The sequence below is a fragment of the Gossypium arboreum genome, chromosome 13 (assembly GCF_025698485.1).
Source record: "Gossypium arboreum isolate Shixiya-1 chromosome 13, ASM2569848v2, whole genome shotgun sequence".
NCBI classification, from domain to species: domain Eukaryota; kingdom Viridiplantae; phylum Streptophyta; class Magnoliopsida; order Malvales; family Malvaceae; genus Gossypium; species Gossypium arboreum.
In genome coordinates, this window is record NC_069082.1 from 103079362 (window position 1) to 103106000 (window position 26639).

At 35.8% G+C, this 26639-nt stretch overlaps 1 protein-coding gene and 1 long non-coding RNA gene across 2 annotated transcripts; both read right to left on the reverse strand.

Annotated features, from left to right (window-relative positions):
- Positions 1-5609: 5609 nt before the first annotated feature.
- Positions 5610-9988, reverse strand: LOC128286833 (uncharacterized). Its single transcript, XM_053024569.1, has 2 exons — positions 9970-9988; positions 5610-6829 (listed from the first exon to the last, which is right to left on the reverse strand). Exons 1-2 carry the CDS (start codon positions 9986-9988, stop codon positions 5610-5612), a joined length of 1239 nt encoding a protein of 412 aa, XP_052880529.1.
- Positions 9989-18240: 8252 nt separating this feature from the next.
- LOC128286637 (uncharacterized) lies at positions 18241-19398 on the reverse strand. Its single transcript, XR_008277255.1, has 2 exons — positions 19336-19398; positions 18241-18532 (listed from the first exon to the last, which is right to left on the reverse strand). It is a non-coding gene; the product is annotated as an uncharacterized LOC128286637 (long non-coding RNA).
- Between the last annotated feature and the right edge of the window lie 7241 nt (positions 19399-26639).

Consider the following 26639-nt stretch of genomic DNA (forward strand, 5'->3'; position numbering starts at 1 on the left):
ACTGTACGTGACAAACTCTTTACCGGACTCCGACTGTACTAGTACCGGGGCCTCGGTTAAACAGGTTTTAGTCAATCGAAACTTTTTGACAAACGTTCCGACCACTCGAACTTAACATCTTTTTGGAGTAGTTTCGTCATCGGCGCAACTATCGTCGAAAAACCTTTCACAAATCGTCGATAGTATTCGGCAAGCCCCAAAAAGCTCCTAACTTCGGTAACATTCCTCGGAGGTTTCCAATCGACTATAGCCGAAATTTTGTTCGGGTCCACCTCGACACCGTCGCGGACACCACGTGCCCCAAAAAGCTAACCTCTCTTAACCAAAATTCACATTTACTGAACCTTGCGTATAACTGTTTATCTCGTAAAATTTGCAACACTAGCCTCAGGTGTTCAGCATGCTCAGTATCATCTTTCGAATAGACCAAAATGTTATCGATACGGGGCTATTGAGATCAGTAGTACCGGTACAACCGATGCAATTCCACTTCTCGAACCGGTGGCAATCCGGTAACTCCTCGGAAAAACATCTGAATACTCACAAACCATCGGTACCGATTCGAGTTTCCTTTCCGTCTCTTTACTTTCAAACACATACGCAAGGTATGTTTCACACCCTTTTTCACATACCTCCGAGCGGTCATAGAAGATACTATCACGGCACTCTTTTTAAATCGATGGTTTTCCTTTGCGATCCACCAACGCATCATGTACTGGTCACCAATCTATACCAAGAATAACATCGAATTCATCAAATGGTAGAAGCAGCAGATCGGTAGGAAAACAGATTCTCGAATTATTAGGGGCATCTCTTGCACACTTTATCAACGAGTACGTATTGACCCAAAGGGTTTGACACTGAATTACGAACTCGAGAGACTCAACAGTAGAGTCTTCTTGGATGCTAAGGTTTCACATACATATGAATGAATAGAGCCAGGTCAATCAATGCAATCACACTAGTATCAAATAGAGTGAAAGTACCGGTGATAACGTCGGGGAGGTTGCCTCCTCTCGTCTTGTGGATAGCATATGCTCTAGCAGAGCACGAGTCTCGGATCGAACAACTGCATGCAGAGGCCCCTCTCGATTACCACCCCTACCTCCCGAAATCCTCGGGGTCTACCTCTAGCCGTCGTCCCACTAGATCTTGCACCTTGCATCTTATTCTTCTCATCTAGCTCCGTGCAATCTCTAATGAAGTGGTCCTTGAACCGCATCCATAACAGCCCTATTAATGACTTACCCCAACATTCACCTATGTGTAGTCTTCCACATTGGGGCATTCGGCTTTTCTTGACGATTATTGCCCACACTAGCTACCAAGTAGCTCGTGAGTCCATCGATGGTCGTGCTCTAATGGAAATCCCCATCGCCTCGACTTATTTGTGTCCTCTCTAAACTTCTTTACAGTAGAAAATGGAGCTTTACCCGTCGATCTTTTACGATAATCTCTAGCCTCAAATTCGCCTTCTTCTTCTCCCTTCCGAGCTCTTCCGCCTTGCGTGCTCGTTCAACTAGTGTTACAAATTCTTTTATCTCCAAAATACCCACCAGTAGCTTTAAATCTTCATTCAATCCTCTTCAAATCTTTTGCACATAGCAACCTCATCAACCACACACTCCCGAGCATACCGACTAAGTCTTACGAACTCATGTTCAGATTCGATCTGATCATCCGGCCTTGCTTGAGTTCCAAGAACTCCTTACGCTTCGATCGATGAACCGTTGACTAATGTATTTCTTTCAAATTGGATTGAAAGAAATCCTAAGTAACTCGCTCATTTGGGACTATGGAAATTAAAGTCCTCCACCAATAGTAAGTGAGTCTCGCAACAAGGATATAGCACACTTAAGACATTCATCGGGTGTGCATGACAGTTCATCTAACACTCGAATGGTGTTATCGAGCCAGAACTCGGCCTTTTCGGCATCATCAGTAACTATGGCCTTGAACTCCTCGGCCCCACGCTTCCTAATCAAGTCCACAGGTGGTTTACTCAGCCTCACAGGATTAGTAACTGGAGGCATTGTGGGCTCTTGGGGTGGGGTATTTGAATTCGGGAATGGTTGGACAGCCGGATTGGTTCAGGCATATTGCGCGACCCACTCATTCATCATGGTGAAGAAGGCTTGTTTCGCCTTCATTTTGATTATTCACGGATGATCGAGGCTCAACAGGCGGTGTCCCTTGCGCGGAGCAGCCGCTACACTTTCAACGTCGTCCGCCAAGGGTCTCTCTACCCCGGGTTCCATTTGCTACCCAAGACAAAAATTTCAACCGTCAGAAGTCATCACATTATTAAGCACTAACAATTTGGCATGTATAGCTAGACTCACACGCGCTATGGTAGTCCTAGAACCGACTAAACCATAGCTCTGATACCAATAAAATGTAACACCCCAAACCCGTGACCGTCACCGGATTTGACCACAAGGTGTTACCGGGCTTACTTCCCTTATTTCTCTCTTGGAAATAATTAATTTCTGTTCCGGGTAGGCTGGCTAACTGCGTAACTGTTACCTTAAAAATCATATCTCGAGTTCCAGAACTCAAAAATAAGTTCCGTAAATTTTCCCTGAAACTAGACTCATAATTCCATCTACAAATTTTTTTCGAGAATTTTTGGTCGAGAAAATTAGTACAGTTTATTAGTTAAAGTCTCCCCTGTTTCAGGGTTCGACTACACTGACCTTTTCGTACTACGACTTGGATATCTTCCTGTACAGGGCTCCAAAATTTATTCCGTTTGTTTCTAAAGAAACTAGACTCACAAAGAAATCTGTACATATAGAGTATGACTTCTAATTCTCTCTGGTTAATTTATAGTGAATTTTCAAAGTCGGAGCAGGGGATCTAGAAACCGTTCTGGCCCTGTTTCACGAAAACCTGATTATCTCTTAAAATCCGACTCATATGACCGTTTCGTTTCTTCCATATGAAAGTAGATTCATCAGGGTTCAATTTAATAATTTATTCACTATTTAATTCTACTTCTACTATTTTTAGTGATTTTTCAATCTCACATCACTGCTACTGTCAGCATCTGTTACTAAGGCAAACAATGCCTATTTCATAATTCCTCCATGACCCAACTAATCATCCATCATTCATATCACAAATTATGACCACCTTATCAAAATTGAGATTTTTAAGACTCATGAATAAGTGTTTTGGAACCAAATCCATCCAACCATATGGGCCATTTTCGCATGGCTAAAGTTTACAACCCAAATTTCAACAAAACAAAATAGCCTATACATGCCAAATGTTCTCCTAGATCGACTAAGAAGACAATACCAAAGATTGCTTGCCGGTGTGATGACTTCGTTGACGGTTCCGAGCACACAAAAGAGACGAGTCCACGAGACCTAAAATGGGTGACAAGAAAACACCGAGTGAGTTTATAACTCAGTAAGTCATAAGCACTTTACAATTATCCATTAGCTAAATTCATCACAAAGTGAAACAATGAAACAAGGCTAATTGTTCCATACATATCGAACTATACCATAGTTCCTTAGACCTTCGGTTCAATCTCGCACCAAGTCATACATTCACATTTCATATTCTATTCAATAAGATATTTGAGTCATTTTATACACCAACTCATTTTCACCACAATCATACAATTGTAATCATCACATAGATTTAAAGCTTACCAAGCTCAACCCCGAAAGCATGACCATAGTGCCTATTCGCCATGAGCTCAAGGTACTTACCCGATCCATTGTCGGGATTAACTCGATAATGTCGCACACTCAGTGCCAATTGTAATGCAAGAGCATATAGTGAATCCGCACACTTAGTGCTATATATTTTCAGCTCGCACACTTAGTGCTATATAATTTTCAGCTCGCACACTTAGTGCTATATATTTTCAGCTCGCACACTTAGTGCTATATATTTTCAGTTCGCACACTTAGTGCTGTACAATTTTTAAACCCGCACATTTAGTGCCAATCTTGTCACCGTGTCCATTTATACCCGCACACTTAGTGCCGAGACCAATACCTTATGCATGTTGCTGCCTTTATACATTCAACAATGGCATCATTCCATACACATACATTTTCATTTACACATCAACTCATTTAAACACAATTATGTATATATTATGGTCATTTACATCAACACCAAATATATGCTTAATGACTTACCTTGGTTGGGCAAATAATCCCAAGTCGGCTACTCGATGACCTTCGATTTCCCCTTGTTGGATGCCTCTCCTTTAGGATCTTGAGCTTAAACAATTAAATCAACCCATTCAACCACTTTGTAAAATATTTGTATCACACATTAAAATTTCATTTCATAGGATACACATGACAAATTCTTATCCTTCTACCCCATGCTTTTGAACTATTTGGTTCACAACCTTAGGCTATCACCCTATTGCCAACTATCCTAATCAAGGATAGTATCACAAGTGTGTACACCCATATGGCCGAATGTGCAAGATTAAATTCAACACCACCTATGTGCTTAATTAGGTGGCCGAATATACATAAGCACATTTAGCATTTGATACATTCGGTCTTAGCATAGATTTCATTAAAAGTCCCTATTAGCCACTTCACCATCAATTATCTCATCTACTTAATATTTCATACTTATCATGCTAGCCGAATATTACTTATTTAAGTTCAACACCCTTATATACCACACTAGCACCTAATATGATATCTAATTCTTCTCTTTCTCTTTTCATCAAGACAACCTATATGAACATTTAACTAATTCAAACTTCACCCTCTTAATGCCCATTATAGCCGAATGTACCAAGCATTTATCATTTTGCAACATGAATTCTATAGCATGGCGAATACTCATGTACATACACACACAACAACAAGAACTCAATGACCTAAAAATCTCCTTTTATTAAACATTTGAACTCACTCCTCTTCATGCTTCATTACAACAACATCAAAACACCAACCAAGAAAGACAACATCCATGGCGAATTTCATCTCCATCAAATAGCAAAAGAAATCTAAACCATGGGCTAGGTAGAACTTAAACTAACAACTAAAGCATGCATGCATCTCATGGAATATCATCAAACATACCTTAGTCTAGCAACCACCATAGCCGATTTTTCTCAAGCTCTTCCCCCTTCTTCCCTTGCTTCTATTCGCCAAGACTACCAAAGGATGAACAACTATTTTCTTTTCTTTCTTTCTTTGTTTTTGTCACGCAAAGGGGCATCTACACATTATTATTATTTTTGTTATCATCATTTTCTTTTTCCATTTCTTTAATACTAACTTTCTTATTTTATTGTTTCCTACATGCATCACTAGTCTAACATGTTGGAGACATGTTTCCACCCATAGCATGGCCGGCCATCATGCTCCAATTTGGCTAATTTGACATGCAAGGACAAACACTTTTCCACATGTATTAATAGGCCATTTAAAATTAGCCTATCATATTTCACCACGTCTCGCATTGATCCCTATTTTATAATTTCTCATACAATTGGTAAAATTAGAGAATGAAACTTCCACATGTGCATGTACACCCACAATAAGCATAGAATATAGCAATTAATTATTTTTATGACTCGGTTTTGTGGTCCCGAAACCACTTTCCGACTAGGGTCAATTTGGGGCTGTCACACATCCATTGTATTCAGGCGTCACCATGGAACCGACAGCCAACCTCTTCATCCAGCGGGTTTGCTTCCAAGCATCAGAAAGTTCCCGAACCTTCTTCTTATAGTGATCACCTTTATAGGAGAATTCACACTGAGCAAGCCCGTAAGTCGTGGGTACAAACTTCCTCGATTTATATTGCCTTAATGCAAGCAATGGAGTATACCCATTAGCTTCCCAAATTCTTGACAATGGTACCCAATCAAAATTCTCGCATCGATATAGGACCTCATTAGGAACCATCCAAAAAGCTCTCCACTCTATATCCTCTTCCTTGAGATTTTGAAAAATTTCTATCCATTTTTCCTCTGAAATATCGTCTCTCTTCTGCATGGCTGCCTCCTCCTTTAACGGGGAATAACCTTCAGAAAAGACCCAGTGAAAAACCTTGTTCACTTTCCAAAAAAGCCTATGAAACCACATCATCAATAGTTGTGCACATCCAATAAACCGCCCCTCATCTGTTTTTCGACACGTGCTCAAGGATCTGAACGTCTCTGTCAATATTGCAGGTATAGGTGTGATTCCCTTCTCGATACGATCGAATAAGTCAGTGACTGCCTCATCCACATGCCTCAAAGCTTTAGGAAAAATCACCAATCCATATATACTTAAAGCGAACATATCAATCCTCTTCCTTTCATCCGGATGTGTTAAAACCAAATCTCTCAAATTCTCCCAAGGAATACACTTACTATCCTCCTTTTGTTGAATTTGAGTAGTAACCCAAGGCTCGCTCATCCCCAAAATAGCCATCAATTTCTTCGCAAAAGTTAGACCATTGAAAACCTTAGCATAAGCTTTTCTGACTTGAACTTTTGGACACCTTAACAGGGTAGTATATTTCTCCACAGTAGGTACCGAATCCACTTCCCCAAAAGTGAAACAATCGTAAGCAGAATTCCAAAATTGAGCCATGACTCGGAACAGACGCTTGTCTACCTTAATATCGAGCAAGTAGGCTATATCACCATAGCTTTGATAGAACAACTGTTTGATTCCCTCATCCCAATGAGCCCATATATCTTTCAACGCTTGCAACTCATTCTGCGCTACATTGATGCGAATGAATTTCTGCAACTCTGATGTATATCCTTCTGCTAAGCTATCCCCTTTCTCTAACTGTAACCTCTCTGACCATGCACGGACGGCCGCATTATCCTCAACTTTACCAAGAAATTCATTCTCCATGTTAAATCTTCTAACTTAGTAATCGAATATGAGTTAACACCTCCTTTAGTATGCGATGTTATGCAAAATACAATCAAAACAAGACAAGTTAGTATCAAATATTAATAATAAAATACAAGCAAAATAAAGATAATCAAAGTGTATATATGGGCAACTACTAAAGTTTAACCTAGCTCTACCTAAAGAAGGCTCTTAGGGTTCACTATATGTGGTTCGGTTCTAAAGAGAAGGTACTTGAACCAGCAGATTCCTCAATCCTCACCCATTATAGGCTCATATGGATCGAGTTCGGTTCAGAGGAATAAATTTCCCTATGACCATGCGGAGATGAAAATCTCACGAAATCATAGGTACGGATGTATCCCGGAAGCAATCCACTAGCCCATGCGGAGGTGAAAACCTCATGAAAGCATAGTTCTTACTCCCACTTAGAAGGTGTGACCACAGCGGTCATGCAATGCAATGTAATATTATTCTACAAGATCCGAACCATAACAATCATACAATCGAATGCAATCGAAAATATCATGATTTTCACAACAAATTTTCAATTCTTGGACAAAAGGACAACAAATAATCAATTTTATGGCTTGACTCTCTTGTTCAGTCTTTAGTGGAGTCGGCAAGTTGTCGAAACCATTTTTGAATTTAAAAAAAAAAAGGGGGGATCAACTTTTTGAAAACAAGATGTAGAGTCGCCACCAATCTTTTGTTTTGGTGTGATTGGATTACCTAAAAATAATTTATTCCATTTTAAATCTATTTTGGCCTACGAAATTTGAGAAAATGGGTTCGGGAGTCGATTACGTATGAAGAAGGATTAGCACCCTCACTACACTCAAAATTGGTACCAAATTGATTAAGTACCGTCGTTATGTCTAAAATTTAAAGCAATTTTCTGAAATATGGTTCCTTTTAAAACATTTAAATGGCTCAAGATGATCGTCAAAATTTCTCATATCAAAGGAATACAGCATCACATCCAACACGATAGGACACGATCCTTTATACCATCGAAAACACGATAAATTTTTTACTTCCAAAAGTTTATATGTTGGAAATTACGAAAGGATGCCCAATTATTTAGTCCAACGAAAAAACGAAACCCAGCACGGTAGGACATGATTCCTCGAATTTCCAAACATCGACATTGCCTTGTTTTAGAATTTATAAAATACAAGTGAAATACTAAAGGAACATTCAATTATTTGGAACAAACCGGAAATCAAAACCCAACACGATAGGGCATGATTCCCCGAATTTCCAAACCTTGAACATTGCCTTGTTTTTGAATTTGGAAAACACGAGTGAAATTCTAAAGTAATATTCGATTATTTTGAACAAACGGGAAATCAAAACCCAGCACGGTAGGGTACGATTTCCCGAATTTCCAAACATCAAACATTGCATGAATTTTCAAACGAATAATTATAAAACCAGCTTGAAATGCATTAATTTGACTTGAAATAAAATGGAATTATGAATTTCAGATCAATAAGTTAAAGATTACAATGCGACAATTGCGAATGAAAGGCGAATAAACATGGAACAATATACGTGGATAAGATACTATGCAAATGGGTGATAATAATATGAAAATATGAACGAACGAATTATAATATACATAATGACAATAATCGCATAACATATGTCACTTAAATACCAACATTAATAATCAAAAGAAAGAAATAAACAACATGAAACCCTTTAAAATAAGTAAGAGACAATTTTAAATAAATAATACATAAAAACAAGTTCAAAAAGATGTTATAAAAAGCAATTTTAAGTGAATAGTATAAAACAATTTAAAATCATCAACAGACAAAATAATTTAAAGTAAAATAAAGTGATTTAAAATAAATAACATATAAAAATTTAAAATAACATATAAAAGGTCTAAAATAAATAATATAAAAATGTTAAAGTAAATAATATACATAAAATAAAATTATTTTAATATAAATAATATACCAAAAAATAAGTAATGTATAAAGAGTTTAAGATACACAAATAAATAAATAAATAAGGAAAATAATTTGTAAGATTGAATATAAATAAACAAATGAAAATAGTAATGAAATCATGGATGAAATTTAAAATCAAACACGTAAATAAATAATAACAATAATAGAGGTAAAATATAGGAATACACAAAATAATATAAGCAGAGGAACTTAAATTATTAAAAAGGTTGAAAAAAATAAATAAACAAATATAGTGTGACGTAAAATAAAAGCAAAAGCATAATACGAAACAATATTAAAAAAAAAAGAAATTGAAGTGAAAACTGAAAAGATTTGATTAAGAAAAAAAAAGGAAGTCTAAGGGTAAGTATAGGTAAATTAATAAATATGAAAATAAAATAAAATACAAAGAGTTGAATTTAAAGGAAATAAAATAGTTTCAAAATTGTATCTAGAGATATACATAAATAAATGATAAACGAAAATACATATATATATTAGATAAATATGCATCTATATAAAAATAATAGAAATAATATCGCGATAACCATTGATTTAATAGCATGATAATAAAACAATTAGTCAAATGTGAGAAATAATGAAATAGTGATAATAATATCAAGTTAATCCATTTAATAAATAAATAAAGGAAATAACAAGGAAAAGGACTAAGTTGAAATCAAAATAGAATTAAAAGTATAAAATTTAAATGTTAAAACCGCATAAAGATCAAAATAGAATGCTCGCGTAAAGGAGAGGGACTGATTGGGAAATAAACCCAAGCCCTCAAAACGCAACGCTTTGATGCAGATCCAAATGAGTCAAGGGTAAAATATATGGGGCAAAATCAAGAAAATAAAAGAAATGGATAGGATTGAATTAAATGAAGGTAAAAAGATAGAGGGACTAGGGATGTAAATAACCCGTTTCATGGAAATTCGCAGACCCCTTGGAGTGGGTCGTGTCGCCACGTGTCGCCTTAAACGGCACCGTTTCAGTGCTGGTGCCTATGGTGCAAAATGGCACCGTTTTGCACTGCTATTTAAACTAAAATTTTCACTTTTTTTTTTATTTCTTCCCTTTTCTTCTACAAAAAAATAGAGAAAGCAGCCCCTCCTTTCTATAAATTTTCTGTGCTAGGGTTTCTCAACCCATCATCACCGTCGCCATAATCGTCGTGGCTCCACCGTGGACGGTGGCTGAAGCCACGCGAAGGCCAGATTTTCAACCCTTTTTAAGAGAGTCCGAAAGCAAAGCCCTCCAAACTCAAAAAATGCGAAAGAAAAGGCCTCTCCCCCTCCTTTTTAAGTCCGATTTTGACAACGGGGAATAGATCCGTCGACGTGTCGCGGGATTGTCCGGTGAGGTTTCTTCTCTTATTTTGTTTAAAATAAATTCGTAATAGAAAATAAAAAAATATAAAATAAAAAAATAAAAAAATGAAAATGAAAAATATAAAGAGTCAACCTTTTTTTTTTTTTTGCTTTTTGATTGCTCAATATGCTGTGTGTACCCTTTACAACGTTTTGTTTCTGGGCTTATATAGCAGAAAAAAATACACTTGATTTAACGTTATTACTATTGCCTATGCCTTTGCTGTTTCTTTGCTTCCTTTCTGTTTTCTGCTTTGTGGTCTTGTTTTGTTTCTTTTTTTTTTTACTTTCTTTTGCAGACGCACAAAGGTCAACGGGGCCATAGATGGCCGTTTTGGTGCAACGGGACAAAAGGGAGCCGAACCTCGGGCATTGGACGCACCGACGACGCACGTGGGAGGGGCACGGCGCTAGGGGAAACTAGGGTTTCGAAATTGGCTTGGGTTTTGGGCCTATCGGGCTATCCGGGTTTTAGGTTAGCGGTTTAAATTTTTTTTTGGCCATTTGTAGATTGGGTTTTTGTTTTTTTATTCTGTTTTGTGTTTGGGTTGATTAACGATTTTAGGCCCAGTAAATTTGGGTACCTACACTCATCAAAGCCCGAAGTTGCAGAAAGCTTCTACAATTGTCGAGTAGTGTCAAGTGCTAGCTAAGACAAACAAGTCAAGTATTTATCCTTTTCTTGATAGAATTATTTGTCTTGTGCTAACTCTTCTCGTATCTACTGCAACAATTGAACGAGCATTTTCAACCATGAAAGTTGTGAAGACAAGGCTTCACAACAGAATGGAGGATGATTTTCTTTCAACTTACTTGGTGGGATACATCAAAAAAGAGATAGCTCGAGAATTTTTAATAGATTCTATCATTGATGAGTTCGATCTTATGAAAAAGCAGAGGGTGCAATTTAGGATGCCTAGTATTGAGAAATAAGACTAAGGCCAAGTTTTTTAATTTAATTTTTGGAATTATAATGATATTTATGAAAATTTTAGTATAGTATTAGTTATTCCTTTTTGCATATTGGAAATAAATACTTAATTTTATATAATGTGATATTTTTCTTTTAATTTTTTACGTTAAATCGTTTATGCTTTTTAAAAATATTAAATTGATTTTTTAATAAGAAAAAAAGTATCATAGAAGAATTGATATTTTTTTACGTTAAAAAAATGTCCTTCAGATTTAGAAGTTTCTCCCCCTTGAAGTAAAATCCTGGATCCGTCCCTAATCATGATGGTAGAATTTAAAAACTCTACCGTCAATATATCAAATAATTATATTATATATTATATTATATTATATTATATGTATTTATCTCTATTTCTTTTTATTATAATAAATTTTTAAGTAAGTTGATGTCATCTATTAATTAAGTTTTAATTTAATAAAATTTATAAAAATTAATTTTGTGCTTTTATTTTTATAAATCAATAAAAATTTATTTATAAAGAAATTTGAACTAAAATTATAATGCATATTAAACCTTTAATTTTATTATAACAATTAAAACACTAGTTAATTTTATATAAATTTTTAATAAATATACTTGTTATTTAAAATTAATCTAATATATTAAAGAAGGTGCGGGCACAAAACACGAAAGGGCAGCGGCCTAGGCAGTCCCACAAACCGCCCCAGCCACGCTCGCTTGCTTTGTTTACACTTATTTTAATTTCTTGTTTGGTAGCTAAAGCAAACCCCGCACCTAGCTAGCTGAGCTCCCTTTTCAGATGTATTTCAGTCTCTTTCATCACATGCTCCACCGTCCAAATATAAAAGTTTTATGAAGGTAATACATTAACAGTAAGGTTATATTTTGTTTTTTATTAAAATTAATTAATTAATTTTTGTACATTTAATTAAAAAGTAAATTAATTTTTTTATTATAGATTTTATTTATTTGTAATGTTAAAAATTAACATGGTTGATGGAGTAACTAATGATAAGTGACGTGTCACGTGTGCTTTATGTTGACGTACAATGACCAGTTTTTAATCATAAAATAAAAAAATTAACAAAAAAACCTATTTTTTTTCAATTTAATATACACGGACTAAGTTTTCTATTTTTTTAAAAGAGAGGACAAAATATAAGTGAACTTTTAATATATAAGCTTCTACCGTACTTTTATTGCTTCAATTGTTGTTGTTGTTTTTGTTAACTCTTAGTAATAATTTTAATTATTCAAATTGTTTTTTAGTAGTAATTTGATTTGTTAACTTTTAGTTATTCATATAATTTGTTTGGGAAGAAAATCTTTTCTTATTTTGAAGAGCTTTTTAGAGAGTTTAGTCATTTTTCTAATTTTAATTTTAAATCTATATTAATTATTTTTTATGTTATGACCATTTATTTTAATACTTATATAATCATTAAAATTTTTCTTGTATTAATACATTAAATAAACAATGGAAGTATAATTAATTAAAAGGTGAATTATAGAACTAGTCACCCAACTATTAACTTGTTTCTATTTTGGTGACCAAACTATGAAAATTTTTATTTTAGTCACAAACGTTTTAGATCATTTCTATTTCGGTCGCTCACGTTTTAGATCATTTTTATTTTGGCCACTCTCTGTTAAATGGTTAACAAAAGTGATGATGTGATATTTTTCTAACTGGTATAATAATAAATTTAGTCCTCATTACTTGCACATTCTATCAATTTGGTTCTCAAACACATATAATTAAATATAAATTATATATTATGAAAAACACAAAATATAATATTATTTAAATATATAAATAGTATTATATGTGTTTATATTTAATTATAATTATAAGGCTCAAATATGCATTTAGTCCCCAAATGTGATGCCTCCCATGTTGGTACTTATAATTTTTTTGTCCCGAATTTTCATTCCATCAAGGGTTTTGGAACTTTTTTTTTTTGTAATGGTGTTAAATATATGACACATGGCACTTTTAGATTGTGACAAATGGCACTAATGATGTCGTAATGTACTTTTTTATAAAAATATTTAAAATTTAAAAGAAAAATATATAAAAAATTTAAAATAAAAGAAATTATAAAATATAAAAATAGATGTATCTAAAAATTAAAAATATTACAAAAATAAAAATCTAAAATTCAAGTTAGAAAAATCGAAAACTCGAAAAAGTTATATCTTTTTTCTAAATAAATTGCAAACAAATTAGATGAAAATAAATTTTACAATAAATTTTATGCTTAGATATGGGGTAAATTAGAAGAAAATACCGATTTAAAAAAATAATTAGGGATTTAGACCCTTTTTTCCATATTTAGGGAAATAGGCAGGACATGCTTTCAGACTCCCTTTTGCCACCTCAGTAGAATATGTTTTCTGCAGGATGCATTTGCTGTTTGTAAAAAATTGTTTTTTTCTTTTATGTTGGGAGTTAGAAATTTGGTGAGAAATATTTATTTGTGTTTGTGTTTGAGGTAGATATTGCGATCATTTTAAGATATGTTTGAGTTCATGGTGATATGATAGTGCTCGAATACCCACATATTTTATTTGTCATGTAGGGATGGAACCATCATCTGAGAAGCTCATCGCATTGCAACTCAGACTTTCAATTCAAGGTGGTTATACGGTCATGGGTTGAAGTATAACTAAGGCTCCCAGTTGACAGTGGTTATGTGGTCACGAGTTGGAGTATAACACGAGCCCCTAGTTAACAGTGGTTATGCAATCTCGGGTTCAAGTTTTATGATACTGGCAGAAGATGCTTTATAGACACCATACATAAGTTTGATACCATAATCATAGAGAAAAAAAATGGGCTTCCCAGTATAATCAACTTATTCTTTTTCTTCATCTCCACCAAAGTAGTATCCTTAACCTCATTGTCCAAAATATGTGACAGAGTTGGGGGCAAAATGACTTTTAGGAGGGGAGTGACTGAGATGGTAGAGAAAAAGATGAAACTAGAGTCGAGGCAGCAGTGGTTGTAGTTACTAACAAGCTCTTTAATCACAGCAATCACTACAGCCTTGAGTCACGTTTCAACTTTTCTCTAGCATCATAGTCACCCTTTTCCTTGAAAATCCTCTTGCCTCTAACTCTGTCACATGTTATGAACAATGAGTTTAAAGATACTACTTTGGTGGAGATGGAGAAAAAGAATAAGTTGATTATACTGGAAATATCCTTTGTTTTTTTCTTATGATTATGGTCTTAAACTTATGTATAGGGTTTATAAAGCATTCTCTTATGGTGACATTAAACTTGAACCTATGATCGCATAACAACCGCCAATTGGGGGCTCAAGTTATGCTTCAACCCATGACCGCATAACCACTATTAATTGTAAGCCCTAATTATACTTCAAACCATGATCGTATAACCACCGTAAACTAGGAGCCTGAGTTGCAATGTAATGGGCTTCTAAGGTGATGGTTCGATCCCCACACGACAGATGAAATGTGTAGGTCTTTAAGTCCACCACGTCACCATGGACTCAAACACACCTTAAAACTATCACACTATCTCCCTTAAACATTAACACAAATAAATATTTCCTTCCAAAAATTTCAACACTTAACAAAAAAAAAATTAGAAGATAATTTTTTATTTTGTAAGGGACGGTGGCCAAGAGAGTTGATGGAGTAGCTGTAACACCCCTAACTTGTGACCGTCGCCGGTGTCGGACATGAGGGGTTAACGGCCAAATCCTCTCAAGGTACCAACCAATTTGACATTTCCAGTCAGGCTGGAAAACTGCATCACCGTCGCCTTAAAAATCATATCTCGAGTTTCAAAACTCGGAAACTGGTTTCGTAAATTTTCCCTGAATTTAGACTCACATACCCATCCATGGATTTATTTCTAGAATTTTTGGTCGGGCCAATTGGTACAGTTTATTAGTTAAAGTCACCCATGTTACAGGGATCGACTGCTCTGACCTTCGCGTGTTACAACTTGAATATCTCTCTGTACAGGGCTTTAATACTGGTGCCGTTTGTTTATAATGAAACTAGACTCAAAATGGAATCTGTAAATATAAGGCATGACTCCTAATTCTTTCTGGATAATTTATGGTAAATTTTCAAAGTCGCGACAGGGGACCCAGAAACCGTTCTGGCCCTGTCTCACGAGAACTTTAATATTTCTCAGTATACTACTCATATGGTCGTTTCGTTTCGTCCATATAAAATAGATTCATCAAGGTTCAATTTCATAATTTACTCACTATTTAATTCTACTTCTACTATTTTTAGTGATTTTTCAATCTCATCTCACTGCTGCTGTCCGCAACAGTTACTGCAGTAGACTATGCCAATTTCATGAATCTTTCCTTGGCCTTAATCATCCATCATACATGACACAAATTATGGCCACCTTATCGAAATTAAAGTTTCTAAGACTCGTGGCTATAAGTTCTAGCATCCCACTCGACGACCACATAGGCCATTTTCACATGGCTTAAAGTTTACAACCCTCAATTCGACAAAATATAATAGCCTATACATGCCAAATGTTCTTCAACAACGAAAACAATACCACAAGATTTCAGCCGGTGTGATGACTTCAACGACGGTCCCGATCACGCAAACAATAAGAGTCCGAGAGACCTAAAATGGGTGACACTCCTTTTAAATCAATAGACTCGACTCGGACTACCTCATTATTTGCACTCCTCAAATCAATGGTTTTCCTTTTGCAGTCCACCACTGCATCATGTACAGTCAGCCAATCCATACCAAGAATAACATCGAATTCATCAAATGGTAGAAGCATCAGATCGGCCGGAAAATAGGATTCTCGAATTATTAGGGGGCATCTCTTGCACACTTTATCAACGAGTACGTATTGACCCAAAGGGTTTGACACTCGAATTACGAACTCAGTAGACTCAACAGGTAGAGTCTTACTGGATGCTAAAGTTTCACATACATATGAATGAGTAGAGCCGGGGTCAATCAATGCAATCACACTAGTATCAAAGAGAGTAAAAGTACCAGTGATAACGTCAGGGGAGGATGCCTCCTCTATGCGGATGGCATATGCTCTAGCAGGAGCACGGGTCTCGGATCGAACAACCGTATCAGTGGCTCCTCTCTGATTACCACCCCTACCTCCTGAAATCCTCGGGGGTCTACCTCTAGCCGTCGCCCCACTAGATCTTGCACCTTGCATCTTATTCTTCTCATCTAGCTCCGTGCAATCTCTAATGAAGTGGTCCTTGAACCACATCCGTATGAGCCCTATTAATGACTTACCCCAACATTCACCTAGGTGTCGTCTTCCACATTGGGGACATTCAGGTCTCTCTTGACGATTATTGCCCACACTAGCTACCGATGTAGCTCGGGAGTCCGTCAATGGTCGGGCTCTAATGGAAATTCCCGCAGTCGCCCTCGACTTACTGGTGTCCTCCCGGAACCTCTTTACAGTCGAGAACGGAGCTTTACTCGTTGATCTTTTACGGTAATCTCTCGCTTCAAATTCAACCTTCTTCTTCTCCTTCCCAAGTTCTTCCGCTTGCGTGCTCGTTCGACTAGTGTCACGAACTCCTTTATCTCCAAAATTCCCACTAGTAACTTTAACTCTTCATTCAATCCTTCTTCAAATCTTTTGCACATAGCAACCTCATCAGCCACACACTCCCGAGCATACCGACTAAGTCTTACGAACTCATGTTCAGATTCGAGATCTGATCATACTGACCTTGCTTGAGTTCCAGGAACTCCTTACGCTTCTGATCGATGAACCGTTGACTAATATATTTCTTCCGAAATTCCGTTAGAAAGAAATCCCAAGTAACTTGTTCCTTTGGGACTATGGAAATCAAGGTCCTCCACCAATAGTAGGCTGAGTCTCGCAACAAAGATATAGCACACTTAAGACATTCATCGGGTGTGCATGACAATTCATCAAACACTCTAATGGTGTTATCAAGCCAGAACTCGGCCCTTTCGGCATCGTCGGTAACTATGGCCTTAAACTCCTCGGCCCCACGCTTCCTAATCAAGTCCACAGGTGGTTTACTCAGCCTCACAGGATCAGTAACTGATGGCATTACGGGCTCTTGGGGTGGATTATTTAAATTCGGGAATGGTTGGACAGCCGGATTGGTTCGGGCATATTGCGCGACCCACTCATTCATCATGGTGAAGAAGGCTTGTTTCGCCCCTTCATTTTGATTATTCGCGGATGACTGAGGCTCAACAGGCGGTGTCCCTTGCGCAGGAGCAGCCGCTACACTTTCAACGTCATCCGCCAAGGGTCTCTCTATCCCGGGTTCCATTGCTAATCAAAACAAAAATTTCAACCGTCAGAAGTCATCACATTATTAAGCACTAACAATTTGGCATGTATAGCTAGACTCACACGCGCTATGGTAGTCCTAGAACCGACTAAACCATAGCTCTGATACCAATAAAATTATAACACCCCTAACTTGTGACCGTCGCCGGTGTCGGACATGAGGGGTTAACGGCCAAATCCTCTCAAGGTACCAACCAATTTGACATTTCCAGTCAGGCTGGAAAACTGCGTCACCGTCGCCTTAAAAATCATATCTCGAGTTTCAAAACTCGGAAACTGGTTTCGTAAATTTTCCCTGAATTTAGACTCACATACCCATCCATGTATTTATTTCTAGAATTTTTGGTCGGGCCAATTGGTACAGTTTATTAGTTAAAGTCACCCATGTTACAGGGATCGACTGCTCTGACCTTCGCGTGTTACAACTTGAATATCTCTCTGTACAAGGCTTTAATACTGGTGCCGTTTGTTTCTAATGAAACTAGACTCAAAATGGAATCTGTAAATATAAGGAATGACTCCTAATTCTTTCTGGATAATTTATGGTAAATTTCCAAAGTCTCGACAGGGGACCCAGAAACCGTTCTGGCCCTGTCTCACAAGAACTTTAATATTTCTCAGTATACTGCTCATATGGTCATTTCGTTTCGTCCATATAAAAATAGATTCATCAAGGTTCAATTTCATAATTTACTCACTATTTAATTCTACTTCTACTATTTTTAGTGATTTTTCAATCTCATCTCACTGCTGCTGTCCGCAACAGTTACTGCAGTAGACTATGCCAATTTCATGAATCTTTCCTTGGCCTTAATCATCCATCATACATGACACAAATTATGGCCACCTTATCGAAATTAAAGTTTCTAAGACTCGTGGCTATAAGTTCTAGCATCCCACTCGACGACCACATAGGCCATTTTCACATGGCTTAAAGTTTACAACCCTCAATTCGACAAAATATAATAGTCTATACATGCCAAATGTTCTTCAACAACGAAAACAATACCACAAGATTTCAGCCGGTGTGATGACTTCAACGACGGTCCCGATCACGCAAACAATAAGAGTCCGAGAGACCTAAAATGGGTGACAAGAAAAACACCGAGTGAGTTTACAACTCAGTAAGTCATAAGCATTCATCAATCCACTGATAAAGTTACTACAACATGTACAACAAACGAGGCTAGGTACTCATCCATATCGAATCTATACCGTAATACCTCGGACCTTTCGGTCCAATCTCGTACCAAGTCATACGTCCACATTTCATATTCTACACAACAAGATAATCAAGCATTTTTACACGTTAACTCATTTTCCAGCACAACCATACAATTTCAATCATCACATAGATTTAAGGCTTGCCAAATTCAATCCCCAAGCATGAACGAATTCTCTATTCGTCATGAGCTCGAGGTACTTACCCGATCCGCTGTCCATACTCAATTCAATGGAGACACACCTTCATATATATAGCGTCACGCACACACAGTGCTTACTACTCGATTTCGCACACTTAGTGCCACGCAATTTAAGCCCGCACACATAGTGCCATACCCTTCGAGCTCGCACACCCAGTGCCGTATTTTTCCAGCATGCACATTTAGTGCCATATATTTCCAGCACGCACACTTAGTGCCATATATTTCCAGCACGCACACTTAGTTCCAATCTCGTCACCATACACACGTATTGCCAAGACACATAGTGCCGAAAGCAAACTTTCTACACATTCCACTATTTCTTTTACATTCAACAATTATCCTCATTCCATACACATACAATTTCATTTATACATATATATAGCATTCCATTAAACACAATTGCATAGATTTTCCAATCATTTAAGCAATATCAAACATATGTGCTTAATGACTTACCTTGTTTGGGGTAGAATGGTTCCAAATCGGCTACTCGTTTGCTTTCTCCTTTCCTTTGTCCAATCTAGTTTCCTTTGCTCTTGAGCTAAATCAAACAATTTATCTCTCCATCAAACACAAACATACGGCATTCACATGCATTATTATGGTTATTGCGAATACTTAACACAACTAAGTTGAAAATTTACTCAATCTCATCTTAATTTATTGCTACTTATTTATCAAAGTTTCCAATACAAGGTATTTAACACCTATGCCCATTTATACCCCATATGGCGAATGCTTCATTCCTTACCCAATTAACCATCCAACAATTTTTCAGCCTCATTACCACCCTTTTCATGTCTAATTGTTTAAATACTCTCAAGCTCATTCACAAGTACTATTATACATCTCATTAAGAATTAATCATTTTGCAACATAAATTCTATAGCATGGCCGAATACTCATGCACACACACACATAACAACAAGAACTCAATGGCACAAAATTTCCTTTTGTTAAACATTCGAACTCACTCATCTCCATGCTTTCATCACAACAACATCAAAACACTCACCAAGGAAAACAACATGCATGGCCGAATGTTCTAGTCACCTCAAAATCACAATTTCTAACATGGGTCACCTTATTTATGGCTTAGAAACCACATGGTTGCTCTCTTTTCTCCCTTAGAATCGGCCAAGAAGAATCAAGAACAAGGGCTTGTTTCTTTCACCCATTTCTAATTATTCCTTACATCATAAAGGCAACAACCATCTCCTTAAACATCCTCCATGGCGAACACTTGTATTACTACCACCTTCAAATTTTTTTGACATGAGCAAGTAAAGGACTTAGTAACTAGCTTCATACATGCAAAGATTTCAAAGACTAACATGGATTCCATACCTTAATTCAAGCTCAAGTGACCGAATGCTAAGTCTTCCTTTTCTTCTTGAAGGATCGGCTAAGCTAGGAGGAAGATGAGCCAATATTTTTTTTTTTCAATTTCCTTTCTTCTATTCGGCCAAGGCACCCAAGGATGAGCAACAAATTTTTCTTCCCCTTTTTCTTCTTTGTTTCTCACGGCAAAAGAGCATCCACACCCATTTTTTTTTGTTTCATCATTATCTTTTTCTTTTTTTATTATTTTATTCTCCCTTACATCATGCACTAGGCCAACATGTCTAGGACATGTTTTCGTTGCCCATCACCTAGTCATGGCCGGCCACTCACCTTAGGAAAAGGGTTATTTGACATGCAAGGACAACCCTTTTCCCACATGTATTAATAGGCCACCTTACATTTGCCTAGCACATTTCTAAATTTTCTCACATAAGTCCTAATCACTAAAATTCACCTATAATTAGGCAAAAAATTCAATAAAGAAATTATCACACATGCATATTCATATATTCAGACAGTAACTATCATACTCAAATAATTTAGTGACTCGGTTTAGCGGTCCCGAAACCGGTTTTCGACTAGGGTCACTTTAGGGCTGTCACAGTAGCGGGGAGTAAAACTATAATACCTTACGCCCGGCCCGATCATCGAATCTAGGTATAGAGTACAAAAATATAAAATTGTTGAACTAATAAAACATGTGATAACTTAAAAACAATTTAAAATAGTATTAAGCCGCTTATAGTTGGGATATGAGTAACTGCATTTGACGGAAGCTTTATAAACATTCACAACTTCGAATATAATCGCAACGAGTTATCACACAAGCAATAGTTTTAAAAAAATCCATTTTTATTATTTGGCATCCCATAAAAATATTTGGAGTAAAGCCTAATAAGGCTATACATAAACATCCAAAAATACAAAATAACATTTTCAAATACAAACTATTAAGTTCAACCTAGCGGCATCAAACAGATATCCTAATTTTCCCCAGCAATTTCATGTTACACTAAGACAAAAGAATGGCTTACAAATAGACCTTAAATCTAGTTGAATCATTGCTATGAATACATCCAACCTAAGAGCCTAAAATAAGAATAAAATAAATTAAGTACATAAGAACTTAATGAGTTCCAAGGAAAATATAACCCCACAATAGGATTCAACAAACACAATTAGAATAAGACTGACAGCATAGTATGCCACTTCTTGTGAATACAATTTTCCTTCTTCCAAAGTACCTACTGACGGATACTTCAAAAAACATATACAACCCCTTAGCGGACACTATCCATTATTAGAGACTCGTATATAATAATCACAAAGCACAATTGCTCTATTAGTATGCCACCCTTGCGGAATACCCTTATATGACCATTTATCGTACTTTTCACACTTCATGAAATATTCACACTTTGGTTTAACACTATATATACTTTTTTTATTTGTATCACTTCTTCCTTGTGCTAGCTTCTAATCCTAGTTCCAAAGAAACAATATTCTTCTATCTTTATATTGCTCCTTAGAGCTATTAAACCAGTCATAGCCTCCATACCTCCATTATCCCTCCTTGTATTTCAAACACATAAGTGTTCCCCTGTAAGGTCAGGTATTCACCAGTCACAGTTTGCACCAGAGTACCATACCGGAGGCAAAACATAATATCTTGTATCTTCTTTTCATCATCATATGTAGCAACCCTCTAATACCTCATTACACCATTTTGGATATGGAGCTTGTGCACCAAGGAAGGAGTATTTATATCCATGCTCATGCAATACTTTTGCCTCTGGTATGATGATTGTAATTGTACATGCATCAACTCACTACCATGACCCTTTTGGCACATTACTAGAACCAAAGGTTAAGCTACTCACTTCGGTATACAATAGGAAGGTTTAAACATAATAACACTAATAACAAACTCAAGGTATAAAGGAACTGAACAGAAACCTTCACTTAGAGCTTCCTACTCAACAGGTTCTTTCCCTTTAGCACTGGGACTTTCTCTCATATCTTTGGCTAAAACATCAAATAACCTCTTTAAATATAAGAACAACCGAAACTCATTAAAATAACATAAATCGGTGAACATGCAAATAGTTCATGGATGGATGTTATCTTCCTATCTAGTATTCAGATGGAAACCCGACAGAATAATTTTTACTACAACTCCTTTCTATTTAATAAACATAAAGAAGGATTTAAGAATTTACCAAAAGACAACTTAAGGAAAGAAGCTTCTATAAGCTTGACTAACAGCTCTTTTGTTAACAATAAAGAACACCTTTAGGTTTTTCTTTAATGATAACGAAGGCAACCAGGGAAGATGAAATGAAAATCCTTTCTACACTATTAATTGCCCTATTTATAGCAATCTCTAGTCCAAATCTCACTTAGGGTTAATCTCTAACGAGTAATCATGTGTACATGTTTCCACTAATTAATCACATCCTACGAGGCTCTCTAGGTGTCTCGGTTATTGACACGTCACTTCTACTAGAATGTTAAATGATTTAAATGTGTCCCACTAACCATTACAATTATCGGAGGAGTCCATTAAATATGAATCTCACTAACTGCGAAATGAGATTTCGCAACTCAACGAAGCTCAGCGAAATGCTTCACCAGGAAATTTGCTAACGTTAATCCATCTAAGTATCGCGACTTAGGTAGTCTCACAGCGCAATGTCCTAAGCCATACCAACTCACCAAATAAAGGTGTGACACTCTTTGTTCCAAGCTCCTTGTTTGTTATTAACACCAATTACCTATCCAGGGTTTGATGCCCCTTTGCTGGTGTAGTTTGTAAGAAGTACATCATCTATTCTTGTAAACCATATGTTAAAACCAAAACCACTTGTTGATTGCCCATTGGATGTCCCTTCGTCGATGCAGGTTTTACGGAGTACATCATCCACTCTTGTTACCCGATAGAGTCCCACTAGTAGTCTATTTTTTCCACTTTTATACCACCAAAAAACCACCACCGCCTACCATCCATCGATTGTCGAATCGCCATTATCACAGACGTAGTGCACAACGGTGCCATCACTGGTATGACTCTCCTAACACCCTAAATCGTCACCGTTTTTCCCAAATGGGCCTGGCCAATTTGATTGCTGCCTATTTGGTCCGGACCAATGAAGGCCCGACTGGTCTGGTCCAGCCATCAGTTGGACCGTCGATCCAATTTTATACATAAGGCCCAGTTCAACCAGTTTTTGGGTTTTAATCTCGAATTTTGGTTTTCGGGTTCAATTTTCAATCTCGAGTCCAATTTTCAAGTTCAATTACCCATCGGGTAATTGTCTCACTTGAAAATTAATTTTAAAAATATCATATTTATTTTAATTAATTTGATTAATTTAATTTGACTTGATCAAATTTAATTTTTTTAAAAATCACTAAGATTTTCCAAATTAGTTTTTGAAGAAAATTTTTTAATTAAATTCTCTAATTGAAAAATTCACTCGACCACTTAATTTAATTCCACATCGAATAAATTGACTCAATTAAATTATTTCCAAAGTCATAAAATTTTTTTCCGATTCAAATGTAGTCCTATCGAGCTTTTGTTAAGCTAGCCAAGGGACCAATCAAACATAAACAATTAAGTAATTCGTAATTTACTTAATCATGGATTTAGTTCACAAGAAGTACCATGATTGAAAACTTCTTATTGTATACTTTTTGCGAAAGTAATTCATCCAAATGCTCTGTCCATTGACCTCGCCATGTGTGTGTTACCATCATATATGATATCCTTGATTCTTTTGAGTTAAATATGTCCACTCAATACAATCTTGTTTTATCTTATTTTTACCATTGTGTTTTCTTAATGATTAATATGATCACTATCAACTAATAACTGTGGTAAATTTTTCATTTGAAAAAATGCAACATGTGATCATATTCACATTTATCAATCCACACAATGTCAATGAGAGGATACCGTTAACTTCTTAATCAAGTTATGAATTCCATTATTTCTAGTAAAGTCATGTCAAACACAAGCTATGCACCCAACATACCAACTATGGGCTCGATCATCTTTAGAGCATAAGCCTCCACTTGTATCAAAACACATGAGTTACATATGCATGGTCAGTGACTAATTCAGGATTAAGGTAAGTCACACCATGAACATTACAAGTGAATTAATTCATAAAAGAATTCATAATTAATTCAACTCGGGTCCAGTCCAATGTACAATTCTTCTATTGAGTACATTTATGTCTCTACTCATGCAGTCAACTAGCCATCGCCCGAATTGGAATTGTAGATGACATAATAATATTTCTATATGTTTGAATCAAATGATCATTTTGATTTTTTTACGGGATTACAGACTCATTTAAATTATCTACCGAAGTAAGTTATCTTCCCACAATATAAACATACCCACAGTGCCACTTATCATCAGCTTGAACTTAGACAATCAATGAGCTAATATTTATTTTTCAAAATTTTTCTATGTATGCAAAACATGAAAGACAAAAACACAAAAGATATAATAGTGAAATGTGAAATTAACTTTATTTATTTATCCATTGTTCAAATACATAGAAAACAGTTACATGTTTACTACAATATAGGCATATTTCCCAACAATAGAATCATCCCAAATTAGATTCTAACATTATCTTACCTATGGTGAAAGTGAATCCTAGGGTTCCCGTGCCAATTTTCATTGCCAATATTCATAGTCATCTAACAACCCGGTTTAGACCCTAGTTGGAATAGTAGTTTTGAGATAAAAAATTTGAGTCAAAAAATCATTTTAATATTATTTTCCATGTTACAGTATGTGGTTAAGCATGTGTGAAAGTTTCGTATGAAAATTGATCGTTTGTGTGCTCAATTTGATAAAAGAACTAAATCGCAGAAAATACAAAAGTTGTGTGCTACATGAGCCCCGAATTGACATGGCTTATTAATTATGAGGTCCTTATGTTGATATTAGACCATTGAATTTATGAATGGAAATATATGCCAAGGGTTAGTGGATTTTAAATGTATATAATAAGGTTATTTTGGCAAATGATGAATTAATGCTTATTAATTAAACAAAACATGATTTTTGCTTCATCTTTTCATCATTTTGCCAAAAATACAAAGAAAATAAGAAAGGAATAAAAGCTTTTAGGGTTTGGCTCCTTTTGATTGTGATTAAGGTATGTTCTTTGATCGGTTTTCGATAATTTTTATGTTTTTATGATCGTTGCTCTGTGTTTTATTAAGCCCATGCCTCAATTTCTGAAATTGTTAATGATTTCACGAGATTCCATTGTTGATTTTGTGAGCTTTGTGATATTAATTTATGAAAAATGAAAGACATGTGTTAGATTAATATGTTTTGTATTTGAATTTTTGATGAATTTGAGTAATTTAGGCTAAATTATGAAAATGAGATTTTGAGGGACTAAAATGTGAAATAAATGAAATATGGGTTTATATGAGCTAAAGGAATATTCGGCCAACATGTGTAATATGAAATTATGTGTATTTTATGATTTTATGAATTAGGGACTAATGTGTTAAAGTGTGAAAATGTGAGGGCTAATTTGTAAAATGCCTTAAATATGTGTTAATGGATTGATTTGAATGAATGTGAGATTGAACAAGTCAAATTTGATTGTTTTTATATCAAAAACCAAAGAAAACGAAATTAAATCGGGGAAAGTCAAAAGTAGTTGAATAGCCGTTCGTTTCCGTTCATTCCCGTACAAGGTAAGTCTCTATACAAATAAATGTGTTTGAATTGATTATTCATGCTTATATGATATTGAATTGTGATGAATGGTTATAAATGTAACACCCCAAACCCGACCCAGACATTATGACCGGATCTGATATGCCACATCGAAGCATTCAAAACATTTTATATTGTTGATCCAGAAAAACTTACTTAGTGTTTTAAAAGATAATTTCATTATAGGTTAAAGTGAATGGAAGCTGTGCACCAGGTAGGAAACCGGAAAAGAGGTGGTGAGTCCATCGGATTGCTTAAGTACCAAGCTCCCTTCGAATCCATCCTAGACATGCATACCGCCATTGCCACACCTTAACGTCCTGGATATTTCTAGGAAACCGATTTGATTATGTCATTTTTAGGAAAAGTGATTAATTTTGGAAAATACTTTCATTGCAGAAGCTTTGCTTGTTATCGTGTTATTTTGAAATCAATTGTTGTTTTTGAAAACGCACCCTAAAGCTATCCAATTTCAACAGTTAAAATAAGTAATACCTATCTTAGTAATACATATTAAAACCATCAAAAATAATTAAGAGGCCTTATTACATTTAAAAACCCAAAACTTCAAACGTAAATAAAAGGATGTCCAGTTCACCAGAAGAAAATCAAACTTTCAGAACGGGTGGCCACTCCGAATTCCCTCACAGCTCCAAGC